General features: G+C 48.8%; 1 protein-coding gene across 1 annotated transcript; it reads left to right on the plus strand.

Annotated features, from left to right (window-relative positions):
• Window positions 1-5,116: 5,116 nt before the first annotated feature.
• On the plus strand, window positions 5,117-14,301 carry LOC309345115 (eppin-like). Its single transcript, XM_081868176.1, has 4 exons — window positions 5,117-5,260; window positions 6,954-7,139; window positions 11,434-11,601; window positions 13,125-14,301. The coding sequence occupies exons 1-4, from the start codon at window positions 5,167-5,169 to the stop codon at window positions 13,133-13,135; spliced, it is 459 nt and encodes a 152-aa protein (XP_081724302.1). The 5' UTR covers window positions 5,117-5,166; the 3' UTR covers window positions 13,136-14,301.
• The last annotated feature ends 1,209 nt before the right edge of the window (window positions 14,302-15,510 follow it).

Raw genomic sequence — 15,510 nt, forward strand, 5'->3', positions numbered from 1 at the left:
AGAAAACCCTCCAAGCGGTGTACAAAAATAGGTAAAACGTCAAAATTATCAATAAGAAAAAATAACAACAGTAATTTAAGAAATAAACCACAGGCTAAAAACAGATAAAAATCTGCATCAACTTTCTGAAATAGACTTGTTTTAGTGTGAATGATGAAGGATGAATTCATGTTGGATTGTCTATTGTTTTCAAAAATGCAGATGTGATAAATTCAGCTTTAAATTTAAACCAGGATTGAATTTCTTCCCCCTCCCTAACTCAGAGCAGGACTTTCTCTCTGGGCAGCCCCAGACCTTTCCCCCTCAAATTTACCAAGGCAAGTGAGGTGTTTATATTGCCAGGACACTGGCTATAAGTTCCTACAAAAATTACGCACCCAAGAAATTCCCGTCCAGCGTGTTGATACCCACAACAATTACACTAAGATTTCTGTTTCCCATTTCTCTGCCTCGCCTCGCCCTTGTCGCTTCTGAATGGGTTTGTGCAGGAATAACATAGAGGTTCTTGCAACTGAAGTGAGCAACCTAATTACTCCATTTCATATTGGGATGGTGCACTTAAACATTTCCTTTATAGACAGCAAAGCCAGAAGCTTCAGGTGAAAAATAACTGGAAATTCCAGGATTGCTCTTCTGGATGGATTTTGTTGAATGCAAATCAGGCACGGGCGGCTTGAGGACAGTACCTGGTCCTTCCCTTCCAGCCACCCGTCCATTCAAAACCACACTCTGGAAGCCTGTAAGATGCAACATTGCGGATTTGTGCCAGGGTGGCTTCCAACAGAGTTTTAAAATACAGTGGTCTGTTAAACTACCGAGAAGGCCCTCTGCCTGGTTCCCTGTAACTTGGCTTCTCGCAGGGAGGGAACTGCCAGAAGGCCCTCGGCGCTGGATCTCAGTGTCCGGGCTGAACGATGGGGGTGGAGATGCTCCTTCAAGTATACTGGACCGAGGCCGTTTAGGGCTTTCAAGGTCAGCCCCAACACTTTGAATTGTGCTCTGAAATGTATTGGGAGCCAATGTAGGTCTTTCAAGACTGGTGTTATGTGGTCTCGGCGGCCGCTCCCAGTCACCAGTCTAGCTGCCGCATTCTGGATTAGTTGTAGTTTCCGAGTCACCTTCAAAGGTAGCCCCACGTAGAGTGCATTGCAGTAGTCCAAGCAGGAGAAAACTAAAGCATGCACCACTCTGGCGAGACAGTCTGTGGGCAGGGAGGGTCTCAGCCTGCGTACCAGATGGAGCTGGTAAACAGCTGCCCTGGACACAGAGTTGACCTGCACCTCCATGGACAGCTGTGTGTCCAAAATGACTCCTAGGCTGTGCACCTGGTCCTTCAGGGGCACAGTTAGTCCATTCAGGACCAGGGAGTCCTCCACACCTGCCTGCCTCCTGTCCCCCCAAAACAGTACTTCTGCTTTGTCAGGATTCAACCTCAATCTGTTAGCCACCATCCATCCTCTAACCGCCTCCAGACACTCACATAGGAACTTCACTGCCTTCACTGGTTCTGATTTGAAAGAGAGGTAGAGCTGGGTATCATCCGCATATTGATGGACACCCAGCCCAAACCTCCTTATGATCTCTCCCAGCGGCTGCATGTAAATGTTGAAAAGCATGGGGGAAAGGACAGAACCCTGAGGCACCCCACAAGTGAGAGCCCAGGGGTCTGAACACTCATTCCCCACCACCACCTTTTGAACACGGCCCAGGAGGAAGGTGTGGAACCACTGTATAACAGTGCCCGCAGCCCCTCTAGATGGTCCAGAAGGATGTTATGGTTGATGGGGGTCAAAAGCCGCTGAGAGATCCAGCAGAACTAGGAAACAGCTCTCACCTTTGTCCCTTTCCCGACGGAGATCATCGACCAGTGCGAGCAAGGCAGTTTCAGTCCCATGATGAAGCCTGAATCCTGACTGGAAGGGATCCTTAAGAATATCAGAACCTCCTGGATCAGGAACAATGGACCATCTGGCCGAGCATCCTGTTCTCACAGGTGCCTGTGGGAAACCAGGATGCAGGATCCGAGCACAGAAGCCCTTTGCCCTCCTGTGGTTTCCACCAGCTGGCATTTATAAGCACTGCTGCTTCCAACTGTGTAGGCAGAGCAAAGCAATCGTGACTAGTATCCATCAAAAGCCCTCTCCTCTTCCATGAATTTGTCCAATCGTCCTTTAAAGCCATCTAGGTTGGTGGCTCTGGCTGCCTCCTGTGGGAGGGAGTTTCACAGTTTACCCTCCTCCTCTGGCAGAGCAGCAGGGGGCAAGAGGCACAAGAGGAGTCTGAGATGCCCAGTCCCTGTGCCTGGGGCTGTAGGTCTAGCTCAGGGCATGGGGGGAGGCCTTGAACCCCGAGATGCCTTGCACCATTGGGTCAGGAGCCAGGAGGATGTCTGGGGCCAAGGCAAGGTCATGTGCAGGTGGTGGGGGGAGCCCAGGCCAGGTGCATTTGGGGCATGAGGCTGGCATGATGGTGAGAGAAGTAATCAGGCAGTGCAGGTTGGAGGAGGAAGAGGAGGAGGAGGAAGGTGCAGCATGATTGCTAAGAGGAGCAAGGCCTTGTCGGCATATAACTCCCATGCCCAGAGAGCAGAACTGGTTGCCTCTTTGCTGCTGGGCCAAGTTCAACTATTAGTATAAAGGTAAAGGGACCCCTAGCCATTAGGTCCAGTCGTGACCGACTCTGGGGTTGCGGCGCTCATCTCACTTTACTGGCCGAGGGAGCCGGCGTACAGCTTCCGGGTCATGTGGCCAGCAGGATTAAGCTGCTTCTGGCGGACCAGAGCAGTGCACGGAAACGCCGTTTACCTTCCTGCCAGAGCGGTACCTATTGATCTATTTGCACTTTGACGTACTTTTGAACTGCTAGGTTGGCAGGAACAGGGACTGCACAATGGGAGCTCACCCTGTCGTGGGGATTTGAACCGCTGACCTTCTAATTGGCAAGTCCTAGGCTCTGTGGTTTAACCCACAGCGCCACCTGCGTCCCTAACTATTAGTATACAAACCCTTAACAACTTGGGCTCAGTTTACCTGCAAGATCACCTCACCCCAGAACTGGTCCTGTTACAGGTGCCACACAATTTCTGTTCTGCCGTTGCAAGAGCTCAGTCTTTCTGTTGGAAGCTGCCCAGAGTGGCTAGGAAAACCCAGCCAGATGGTTGAGGTATAAATAAATAATAATTATTAAATTATTATTATTATTATTATTATTATTATTATTATTATTATTATTATTATTTAGCATGGCTGCACTTTTGAGCCCTCTGCCTTTCGGCATCAGGCAAGAGCCATCTCTGGTGCTTCTTTTCATTGCCTGCTAAAAACATTTCAGTTTAGGGACATCTACGCAGAAGTTATTGCTATTTTAACTTTGCCAAAATCTTAAATGATTGTTGATTTTTCTTGTATCGTTTTTGCAAATGGCTTTGAGGGTTGTTGTTCTTTGTCCCAGTTCCTTCCCATCCAGCCCTGATTCCCGGTCTCCGCAGCTTCAATTGCCCTGCTTGGTGCAGCAATCCAGGTGTGTTCAGCTCTGCCAGTCAGGTGCCGGGGTGCTTAGCCTGGCTAATGATAAGCCATAGCTGAACAATGGGAGAGGGAGGGTGGGGTGAGGTGCACTTTCGGTGGCCACCGAAAGCCGCCCTGGCCTTCTGGCGAACTCTGCACAGTGTGGGAGGCAGAGGGGGCCAAGAGGACTGGGAGGAAGGCCACACGGGTGCTGCCTCTCGAGTCGCCGGCCCAGCCCGACCGAAACACAGCTCTCTGTTGAAATTCGCATTTCTCTGAATTTTGCAATGCAATTCTCCACACACCCCAATAGGTACATAATTGCATAGATTGGGGGGGAATTGTGCACAGAGGTGCATGTCTCTGTAAAAACTGCACACAAAATCCATTATATTAGTATAATGAAATGCTATTATTAGTATTAGAAATATTATTATTAAGCATTTCCTGCCCTCCACACAAAGGTCCCAAGATGAGTCACAGCACCAAAACACAATTTTAAAACAATGATAATTACATTGCCATATGTCTGTCTGTCTATCATCTCTCTCTCTATTATCTATCTCTATCATCTATCTCTATCTATCTATCTATCTATCTATCTATCTATCTATCTATCTATCATCTACCTACCTATCTATCTATCTATCTATCTATCATCTATCTATCTATATCTATCTATATCTATCTATCTATCTATCTATCTATCTATCTATCTATCATCTCTATCATCTATCTATCTATCATCTACCTATCTATATCTATCTATATCTATCTATCATCTATCTATCATCTATATCTATCTATCTATCTATCTATCTATCTATCTATCTATCTATCTATCATCTATCTATCTATCATCTATCTATATCTATCTATCTATCTATCTATCTATCTATCTATCTATCTATCTATCATCTATCTATCTATCTATCTATCTATCTATATCTATATCTATCTATCTATCTATCTATCTATCATCTATCTATCTATCTATCTATCTATCTATCTATCTATCTATCCATCTCTATCTATCTATCTATCTATCTATCTATCTATCTATCTATCATCTATCATCTATCTATCTATCTATCTATCTATCTATCTATCTATCTATCTATCTATCTATCTCTATCTATCATCTATCTATCTATCTATCTATCTATCTATCTATCTATCTATCTATCTATCATCTATCTCTATCATCTATATCTATCATCTATTTCAAAATATGAAAGGAGTGAAAACCACATCCAAAAATCCCTTTGTCAGGTGAAACTCATCCTAAAACACTAGTGAACTTTTAGGAGGACTAAATACATATATATATTGCAAATTGCTGCATGAATGTGGACAACTGAAATTAGGATTGGGAAAAATGGGAAACCTGGAGAGTGGAGATTGACAGCTCCCTCCCCCTGCCAGGCTCCAGTCTGACTGGTCTCCCTGTGGCCGGGTGTCGCCCTGTGACACCTCCCCCGTGTTTGGGAATAAGCCGACCTGGGTAGGGCTGTTGCTCTGGGGCCGGATTAGAAGGGAATCCAGTGAGCCGGCTTGTGACAAGCCTTAGCGTGTCCCCTGTGAGCCGGCCCCGCCTGCATGGCCCTTTAAAAGCCACCGGGCTCAGCTGGCAGGGCTCAGACACGGCTCTGGCAGCACCATGAAGGCAGGTGGTCTCCTCCTCCTCCTCCCCCTGGCCCTGTTGACCCTGGGGGCCCATTGCATGCCCTCTTTGGACGCCAAGGAAGCAGAAGGTGAGTACAGCTGGTCAGAGGGGAGCATGGGGCCTCTGAGACTGGGCTGGGGGCACCTTGGGTGGTCACTGGAACACAGAATTGTAGAGATGGAAGGGACCCAAAGGTCCTCTAGTCCAACCCCCTGGAATGCAGGAACCACAGCTCTAGAATCCCTGACATATGGCCACCCAACCTTCAGTGAAGGAGAGTCCACCACCTTCCAAGGTAGACCATTCCACTGCCCAAGAAAGTTCTTCCCAAGGTTTGGTCGGAATCTCCTTTCTTGTAACTTGAAGCCATGGGTTCAAGTCCTCCCTTCGGGATCAGTAGAAATCCAGCTTGCTCCATCTTCCAGGTGACAGCCCTCAGGTGGCTCTCATGTCACCTCTCAGCCTTCTCTTCTCCTGGCTCTGCAGCTCCTTTTCCGCCCCACCCCAACCCTGAGGTAGCTGAGTCTTTTGTTGTATGACGTTCCTTCTCTCTCCACCAGTGGTCTGTGGGTCCAGGCCAGGAAAAGATGGGACCCTCTGGCACAGTCTTTATATAGATGCCCCTCAAGGTGGGCTGTCCAGGCTGGGGTGGGGCTGTTTGTTTTTTAGGGGTGTGCACCAAGCAGCAGGCGATCTGAGCATTGCTCCCCAAGATATCTTCCCTTGGAACTGATGGTGCTTTAAGGGGTGGGGGACTGTGTGCGCATAGGGACACAGCCTGGGCAGGGCCCCTTCTGCACCAGCTGCTGTCTTTAGGTGCCAAAGAGAATAGAGCCTGTTTGACATCATTAGGCAGGGAGTTCCAAAGTGAAACTGCTGCCATACGAAACAACCAAGTTCTTACAAATACGGAAGAGTTATTACGTGGTTCATCTTACGTTGTTACCTCTTGCACTTCTTTGTGGGGTGTGTGTGCTCTGGAAAGTGGCCTTTGTGGGTCTCTTAAGAATATAAGGAAATCCTGTTGGATGAGGCCACTGACTCACCTAGTCCAGCATTCTGTTCTTACAGTGGCCAACCAGATGTTCATTATGGGAAAACCCATAAGCAGGATTAGAGCATTGAGAAGAATCATCCTGGCTAGTAGCCTGCGAGAGCCCTCTCTGTGAATTTCTCTAATCCGCTTTTTAAGTCGTCCAGCTTGGTGCCCCTCATTGCCTCCTGTGGCAGGGAGTTCCACAGTTTAACTCCACAATTTGTGAAAAAGGATTTTCTTTTAGTTGTCCTGAGTCTTTCAACATTCATCTTCACTGGATACCTATGAGTTCTCATGTTAGGAGAGAGAGAGAGAGGGAGGGAGAGGGAGAGGGAGAGAGACTTTTCTCTTTCCCCTTTCTCCGTGCCAGGCATGGTTTTATAAACTTCGACATGTTGCCTCCCAGGACTTATGCACACCTCTGTTTGCCCCACTGCTTTCCCCTGGGAAAACCCAATCTTTAGCGCTGAATTGGAACAAACAGCAATCGGGTTTTTCACGAACTGCCATTTGTTCCGAATGATCCCTAAAGAGCAGGTTTTCCAGGGGAAAGCGGTGAGACAAAAGCGCAACTGTTTGGACCCGTGCTTTGTAGACACAGGACTAGCGGAAGTGTAGACGATCACCTGGCCACCTTTAATCGAAACCCCAAAGTCCCAAACGCTGCAACCGTTGCTGCACCCCCTTGATAGTTTTGGCTGCCCTTCCCCGTCCCTTTGGTGAGCTTCACCTGTGGCTCTTGCAGGCAAGGATGGCAAGGATGGCTACTGCTACAACGTGCCCCCCGTGGCGAACATCTTCGAAGAGAGGAACTGTAGTGCCTGCCTCCAAAACAACTCCTGCTCCACCTGTGACAATGACTCCCAGTGCCCAGGCACCCAGAAGTGCTGCCCAGGGGACTGTGGCTACATCTGCCAGGAAGCCGTCATTGGTGAGTGGGGTGCTGGGTGGGGCCCCTACCTGTCTGCCCCTTGCCTCTCCCCACGGCTTCCTTTCTGTGTGTTGGGGGGGTGTTCATGGGAGGCGGGCAATCTAAAAAGTTCACCCCACCAAAGCTCTCCTAAGTTATTGTGGCAAGGATGGGAGACCCTATTCCTCAATTCTCGCTTTCTTTCACATTCAATAAATTTAGGAGTCCAGTGGTGGGGTTCAGAAATTTATTGAATTTGTACAGGATATTGTACATGATTGGCGCAGATTCCACCCCCCTTTTGCAATGTTGAATCATGTTATTGGGTCCCGTCCCCCCAATATGGCTGTAATCATATAGACAAATGTGATTTAAACATGATATTCAACCTTTATTCCAAGCCGTGCTTGAAAATGCTTTGGATGGGAACACTAAGACATCGTACCTTATACGGCCCTTAAATTGCTTAGATTTTTTAAAATTTTGTTTTAGAAAACTGCTGAAAACTGTTAAAATACTAAAATCCAAGGGTCACTAACACTGAGGTCCAGCGCCGAGGGCCTTCTGGCGGTTCCCTCCCTGTGAGAAGCCAAGTTACAGGGAACCAGGCAGAGGGCCTTCTCGGTGGTGGCGCCCTCCCTGTGGAGCGCCCTCCCACCAGATGTCAAAGAGAACAACTACTACCAGACTTTTAGAAGACATCTGAAGGCAGCCCTGTATAGGGAAGCTTTTAATGTTTGATGCATTACTGTATTTTAATATTTTGTTGGGAGCCGCCCATAGTGGCTGGGGAAGCCAGATGGGCAGAGTATAAATAACAAATTATTATATTATTATTATTAACTTCCAGTCCACGGAAAAGGTGCAAGTCAGTTATTATTTAGGGAATTTCAAGAAGCTGATGCTTGAAGCATCCCTGCCACTGTTTCCCCATTCATTTGTTTATTTATTTCATGAGATTTCTAAACTGCAAAGCATAGCCACTGTGGCTAACAGCCCTAGGTAGCCCCACACCTCTCAGGGGGCAGTACTGGCTTCTTTGGGACCCACTGATCTAGTCAGCCAGGGGAACCTGCTTTCAGCTGCCCAAACACCCCAACTCAGCGAGGGCTTGGCAAGTTGGGGCTTCCAGGCCATCTGCATGTTCTGGCTTGTCTTTGTCTGGGGAGCCCAAAGATGACCAGAGGGAGGAGGGAGGTTTCAGGGTCCCACAGAGGGCCCAGGCAGCATCTTCCACGTGGGACAAAAGTGATGGATGGGGGCAGGTGAGGAGGAGAAGAAGGGGGGCCAGGAGCCTTGGCTGGTTGGAGCGATCCGTGGGTTTCTTAGGGGCCTGGTTCAGCTCCTGAAGGCTGCATCCGGTCATGTTCAAAGTGCGAAAAATAATATTGGGTGTGGGATTCTCAAGCAACAACTGGAGAATTGCTGCCTTTAAAAAATCATAGAATTGTAGAGTTCAGGGACTGACAGGCGTCATCCTACAATGCCGGAATCACAGTTGAAGATTCCCAGCAGTTCAAGTCATCACAAGGTGTGCGTGTGTTTTAAAAGGGACCTTCAAAATGCAATTTTGAAAAATCAGTCTTCAGAACATCACTCATTCCTTGGTGGTCCTGGAGATTCTGACTTTCAGGGAATGGAGAGACTGAGGTGTTGGGAGACCCCACCAATGGGAAATGGGAATTGTAGTTTTCCTGCTACGGGACACAGACGTGGGCAAGTGTAAATGGCTTGATGTTTGAGGGGTGCTTTGCCCATCTTCCTTGCTGCGCTCCCCTACAGGGCAGACTTTCCTTGCTCTTAACATTCCAAAATGGGGGAAATTCCAACAGGTACAATTTCTCCAAGCACGGCGCTGTGTCGGCAAAGGGAGCCGTGCCTGCAGAAATTCTCCACTCTGCGCAGCAGTGCCTGCAATGGAATCTGGAAACCAGCCAGTAGCTTCCTGTGCCAAATCCCTCCTCACACCTGAGACGTTCAGCTTGAAGGTGTGAGCACCTGTGTCTCGGGAAGGGAGGGAGGGAGAAAGAGGCCGAGCTGTGTCCCCACACCCTTCAGTGTGGCTCGCCTCACATTTCTTTGTGGTTCTGTGTCTTGCGCTGGGTGGGAACCACCTCTGACTGCCTCACGAGGAGGGCTGGGCCAGGCTGGCAACATTACACCAAAACAACATCTCAGAACCAGGATGATGTAAATGTCATGAATTTCTCCATCATCCTCGCCTTCCTCAGCACCACACAGAACTGCATATCACCAGCTGACTGTTGCCAGCTGTGGCCAACGCACCTGTGGCTGTTCATAGGCAGGAGAGCCCACCTGTGCAGGTGTGACTCCCAACTTTGTGTGTGAGAGAGAGCAAGCTTGGCTTCAGCCTTTACTTGCGTCCCCAAAGGTACAAAGTGAAAGGAACTTCTGCACATATTCAAAAGCAAATTTGGAGCAAAATTATAGTGGTTTTTTTTAAAAAAAAAAAAACCCAAAGCAAGTAAGAACATAAGGAGTGCCGATCTCCCCTCCTGCCTTTTCCGGCAACTCATATTCAGAAGCATTATTGCTTCCAGCTGTGGAGGCCTCGGTCCAGTATACCTGAAGGAGCGTCTCCACCTCCATCGTTCTGCCCGGACATTGAGGTCCAGCTCTGAGGGCCTTCTGGCGGTTCATTCACTGCAAGAAGCCAAGTTACAGGGAACCAGGCAGAGGGCCTTCTTGGTAGTGGCACCCTCCCTGTGGAACACACTCCCACCAGATGTCAAAGAGATAAACAACTACCTGACATTTAGAAGACATCTGAAGGCAGCCCTGTTCAGGGAAGTTTTTAATGTGTGACATTTTAATGTGTTTTTCATCTTTGTTGGAAGCCGCCCAGAGTGGCTGGGGAAAACCAGCCAGAAGGGCAGGGTATAAATAATATACTATTATTATAATATAATTATTATTATTATCATGGCTAGCGGTCAGACTTATTCTCCATGAAATGGGCTAATCCTATTTATAGAATCGCAGAATTGTAGAGTTGGAAGGGACAACAAGGGATCATCTAGACCAGGGGTTGTCAACCTGGTCCCTACTGCCCACTAGTGGGCGTTTCAGAATTCTAGGTGGGTGATAGGGTTTCCAAGGCACAAGCTGAATCCTCCTTCCATCACTTTGTTGGTCTTTAAGGTGCTACTGGAAGGATTTTTTTTATTTTGTTTTGACTATGGCAGACCAACACGGCTACCTACCTGTAACCCTCCTTCCATCAAGCACTGGTGGGCGGTAAGGAAGTTTTACCATCAAGAAAGATGCATTAATGGGCAGTAGGGATAAAAAAGTTGACTACCCCTGGTCTTGTCCAACCCCCTGCAATGCAGGAATCTTTTGCCCAAAATGGGGCTTGAGCCCCAACCCTGAGATTCAGAGTCTCATGCTGTCTGCTGACTGAGCTATCAGTTGGTGGCTGCCATCATCTCCTTCAGAACTGAGTTCTGTAGTTTCCATCCCTTTGTTTGTACTCTTTTCAGGGACGGATTTAGATTTGATGAGGCCCTCAGCTCCTGAAGGTAATGGGGCCCTTTCTATGTCCAGCTGTCCTTTGCCAAGAACAAATTGTCACTGTTTTTTGTGTTGCTATATGGTAATTTATGGACCTAATAGATATCTCAAGCCGTTTGCACGTAACAATCAGGAGCCTACGCAACACAAAACACTGTTGCTGTATGTAGGTTTTATCATATTTGTTTTTTATCTTATATTTTGGAAATGTACATCCAGTTTTTTTTATCATTTAAATTGTTTTGGGGCCCCCAAGCGAGTGGGGCCCTAAGCTATAGCTTGTTTAGCTTATAGGTAAATCCGGCGCTGACTCCTGGCCTTTCCCACTTTTAAAATTGGTTTATGTGAGACATATGACCGCGGTGTTTACCACCTTGTCTCATTTGACAATTCTCTTTTTGCTCTTTCTAAAACCTTGAGGCACAATTTGGACCAGGAGAACTGAAAAGGAAGGCGAGGACAGCTGGCATTTTGGGAGCATGAGCTCAGCCATAGTTTTTCCACCTGAGGGTGACATTTGTCACCAGCCAGCACATGCCTGAGCGTAAACACCTGAAGCCTCCCTGAGTTTGCCTGCGCATTTCCAGATCCGGTTTGTCCGGTTATGCAAAGAATTCTCCTCCCTCCTTCTTCCTCCCCTGTGTGCCAAGAAGATCGATCAATAGGGTAGAAACCGAGCGCTGCCAATGAAGGGGAGTGCCTTCTGATGTTTCCGTCCTCCTAAGGCCTGCCTCACATAGCTTTCCACCCTCCCTTCTCTCCCTCTCTCTGGACCCCACAGACTTTTGCCGCCTGCCCTCGGTCTGCGGAAACTGCAAGGCGATGTTTGCTCGCTACTTCTACAACGCCTCCACCCAGAAATGCGAGCAGTTTGTCTATGGCGGCTGCGGTGGGAACAAGAACAATTTTGACACGGTAGACGACTGCATCCGAACCTGCGGGAAGTCCCGTGAGTACGCACTTTTAAGCTTAGCATGAGCCGACAGTGTGATGCTGCAGCAAAAAAGGCGCAGGCTATTCCAGGGTGCATCAGCAGAGGTCTAGTGCCCAGATCAAGGGGAACCATAGGAGCACTCTATTCTGCCTTGGTCATATCCCACCCAGAGTCCTCTTTTGGGCACCATTTCTTAAGGAGGATATGGACAAGCTGGAAGGTGTGCAGAAGGGGTGAACCAAGATAATCAAGGGCCTGGAAACCAAGCCTTATGAGGAATGGTTGAGGGAGCTGGGTGTGTTTAGCCTGGAGAAGAGATAACTGAGAGGTGATATGAGGAAGGGCAATATAGCTCAGTGGTAACAGCATTTATCTTGCAAGCAGAAGGTCCCAGATTCAATGGCACCTCCAGGTGGAGTTGAGAGAGACTCCTGACTGAAATCCTGCCAAGCCGTTGCTGCCAGTCGGCGTAGACCAGGCTCCCTCAACCTCGGCCCTCCAGATGTTTTTGGCCTACAACTCCCATGATCCCTAGCTAGCAGGACCAGCAGTCAGGGATGATGGGAACTGTAGTCTCAAACATCTGGAGGGCCAAGGTTGAGGAAGTCTGGTGTAGACAATACATGGAACAATGGTTTGATTCAGTATAGGGCAGTTTCCTAGATTCCTATATGGTCGCCGTCATCGAATCTCTGAAGGGGTGTACTGTAATATGGAGGATGGAGCAGCTGGAGTGTTTCTTCGGAGCTTCTTGGGGCAGCTATCCAGCTGTGCAGGGGATCCCTATCTGCCTGAGACCCTATCTGCCTGCGGACTGTCTCGCCAGAGTGGTGCATGCTCTGGTTATCTCCTGCTTGGACTACTGCAATGTGCTCTACGTGGGGCCACCTTTGAAGGTGACCCAGAAACTACAACTAATCCAGAAAGCGGCAGCTTGGCTGGTGACTGTGAGCAGCCGCCGAGACCATATAGCACCATTCTTAAAAGACCTACATTGGCTCCCAGTATGTTTCCGAGCACAATTCAAAGTGTTGGTGCTGACCTTTAAAGCCCTAAATGGCCTCGGTCCAGTATACCTGAAGGAGTGTCTCCACCCCCATCGTTCTGCCCAGACACTGAGGTCCAGCGCCGAGGGCCTTCTGGCGGTTCCCTCCCTGCGGGAAGCCAAGTTACAGGGAACCAGGCAGAGGGCCTTCTCGGTAGTGGCGCCCTCCCTGTGGAATGCCCTCCCACCAGATGTCAAAGAGAAGAACAACTACCAGACTTTTAGAAGACATCTGAAGGCAGCCCCGCTTAGGGAAGCTTTTAATGTTTAACAGACCACTGTATTTTAATACTCTGTTGGAAGCCGCCCAGAGTGGCTGGGGAAGATGGGTATAAATAAATTATTATTATTATTATGGGTATAAATTATTATTATTATTATTATTATTATTATTATTATTATTATTATTGATATTATTGATATTTGGACCCACTGAGCTCCAGAAGAGGGCATAACTTGCCCTTTCTCTAAATTGTCCTCTTTTCTTTTCCAGGGACAGCCTAGACTGAGAAAGCCATCGGGGCAGACCTGTCCCCTCGCTGCGAGACCTGACTCCGTCCTCCTCTCAGCAGCTGCACCTTCTTTCCTGGCCTGGTGGAGAAGGGGCTCAGAGACCCCTGACATCTTTGACTCTGTCTCAGAAAATGGGATGAGAGGAGCAAGGGATCCTGGGTGGGCGCTCTGCCTGCTCTCCAGCCTGCCAGCTCCTTGATGGTGGGTTCCTGGGAATGCCTCACCCTCTGCACTGCGTCCGACATGTTTCTGCATGAAAGCAACACCTGTGTCGAAAGCCCGTGTCACAATCGATACTTATCCCCCGTTTGACACTTCTCTGCTGTTTCCCGTTTCCAGAGTGATAGTCCTGGCAGGGGAGACCAAGAATTTCTGCTTCAGGCCTCTTGATCCACACCTTCGTAGATCCTTGATCCTGTGGAGAAGTTTAGGGATCTCCAAAATCATAGAATTGTAGAGTTCTAGTCCTACCTGCTGCAATGCAGAATCCCTGACAGGTGGCCATCAAACCTCCAAGGAAGGAGATCATTTTGCCCAAGGAGCGCTGCTGGATGACTCGCTGACGTGGCTGGCCCCTCTCGTGGTTTCCGTTGCTCCCCAAATGTTGCTTGCAGCCCCCACTGCCTGCTCCCCTGCAGTTGTCTCTGACCTCGGTGACAACCTGAGTGGCGTGAGATGCACTTGTTTGCACTTGGGAAAGGGAGAAGGGGCTTTGCTAGGATATACGGCTGTACTCCCCACCCCGCCCAAGGAAACGAGAAGCAAAAACTGCATTTGTCCAAGCAAAGCTCATAGCAGATCCTCTCCCCCATTTGGAAACTGAGCCATGCAAGGCAGGCGCCCGCTGAGAAAAAGATGTCACCTTATGTCCAAGATACAGAAAAGGGCAGATATTGGCCGCCTCCTGAGTGTTAAGTTCCTAGAATCCTAGAACAGTAGAGTTGGACCCCAAGAGTCATGGGCATAGCCAGGATCTTTGCTGGGGGGGGGGGCGGAGGGAACCTCAGTTAGCTATGTATTTTTAATTTTTTTTATTGATTTAGGAGGGCAGCTGCCCATCCCTGCCCCCTGGCTTCGCCCATGCCAAGGGTCATCTAGTCTCTCTGTTGATGAGTTGGTGCTTTCTAAATACTCAAATAAACAAATAAAGAAACGGATTTTGGCTGGTGCTCATGAATGAATGAATGAATGGGTACCAACTGTCACCCGTTGGTGCGTCTATGTTCCAGGCAGCACTTGCCAAAGCCACAGATGCGTAGGCAGAGAGGGAAGGGGCTGGACAAGGGGGGGGACTGAGAACCAGTCTTGTTTGTGATGCCAGCCCTTCTTAAAGTAAGGTAAAGGGACCCCTGACCATTAGGTCCGGTCCTGGCCAACTCTGGGGTTGTGGTGCTCATCTTGCTTTACTGGCCAAGGGAGCCAGCGTACAGCCTCCGGGTCATGTGGCCAGCAGGACTAAGCCGCTTCTGGAGAACCAGAGCAGCACATGGAAACGCCGTTTACCTTCCCGCCGGAGCGGTACCTATTTATCTACTTGCACTTTGGCGTGCTTTCGAACTGCTAGGTTGGCAGGAGCAGGGACCAAGCAACGGGAGCTCACCCCGTTGCGGGGATTCGAACCACCGACCTTCTGATCGGCAAGGCCTAGGCTCTGTGGTTTAACCCACAGCGCCACCTGCGTCCCTTAGGTATTCCTTAGCTGGGTCTAAAGAGACACGTCGAACTGGGCTGGACTGGCCATGCTTCATCCTTTGCAGATCTTTCTCTGGCGTCCACAGCTTCAGGTCCTGGCCAGCAGAGAGAGCTGTGTCAGCTGCTGGGCTTGTTTGAAGGCAGAAGTTTCCAAGCTGTAGCACTGAGACCCGGACAGTGCTGGATTTACGTATAAGCTCAACAAGCTATAGCTTAGGGCCCCACTCTCTTGGCCCCCCCCCCCAAAAAAAAACCCCTGGATGTACATTTCCATAATATAATATAAAAAACAAATAAAAAGAAACCTACACACAGCAACAGTGTTTTGTGTTGTGTCGGCTCCTATGATGTAAGTCATGGGCCCCGCCTGCTCACCTGCTCCCTAAAATATCCCTGCTTTGCTCCTTTCTATATATAGGGTGCCTACATTCTGCATGGACTGGTTGCAGGGCAACATGCGCAAATGGCCTGAGATACCTATTAGATCCATAAATTACCATATAGCATATATTCAACACAAAAAGAGCAACAATTTGTTGTTGATAAAGGGCAGCTGGACATATAAAGGGCCCCATTACCTTCAGGAGCTGAGGGCCACATCAAACCTAAATCTGGCCCTGGACCCAGAGTTGGCTTTTATACAGCAAACCTGACGGGGTCCCCTCCCCTGGCAC

This window comes from Podarcis erhardii, assembly GCF_964252035.2.
Source record: "Podarcis erhardii genome assembly, chromosome: 6".
In the NCBI taxonomy this organism is placed as follows: Eukaryota; Metazoa; Chordata; class Lepidosauria; order Squamata; family Lacertidae; genus Podarcis; species Podarcis erhardii.

Coding starts and splice junctions, on each gene's coding strand:
- LOC309345115 (XM_081868176.1), top strand. CDS start 5,167: ATGAAGGCAGGTGGTCTCCTCCTCCTCCTCCCCCTGGCCCTGTTGACC. Junction 5,261..6,953: donor GGACGCCAAGGAAGCAGAAG/GTGAGTACAGCT, acceptor TGGCTCTTGCAG/GCAAGGATGGCAAGGATGGC. Junction 7,140..11,433: donor CTGCCAGGAAGCCGTCATTG/GTGAGTGGGGTG, acceptor TGGACCCCACAG/ACTTTTGCCGCCTGCCCTCG.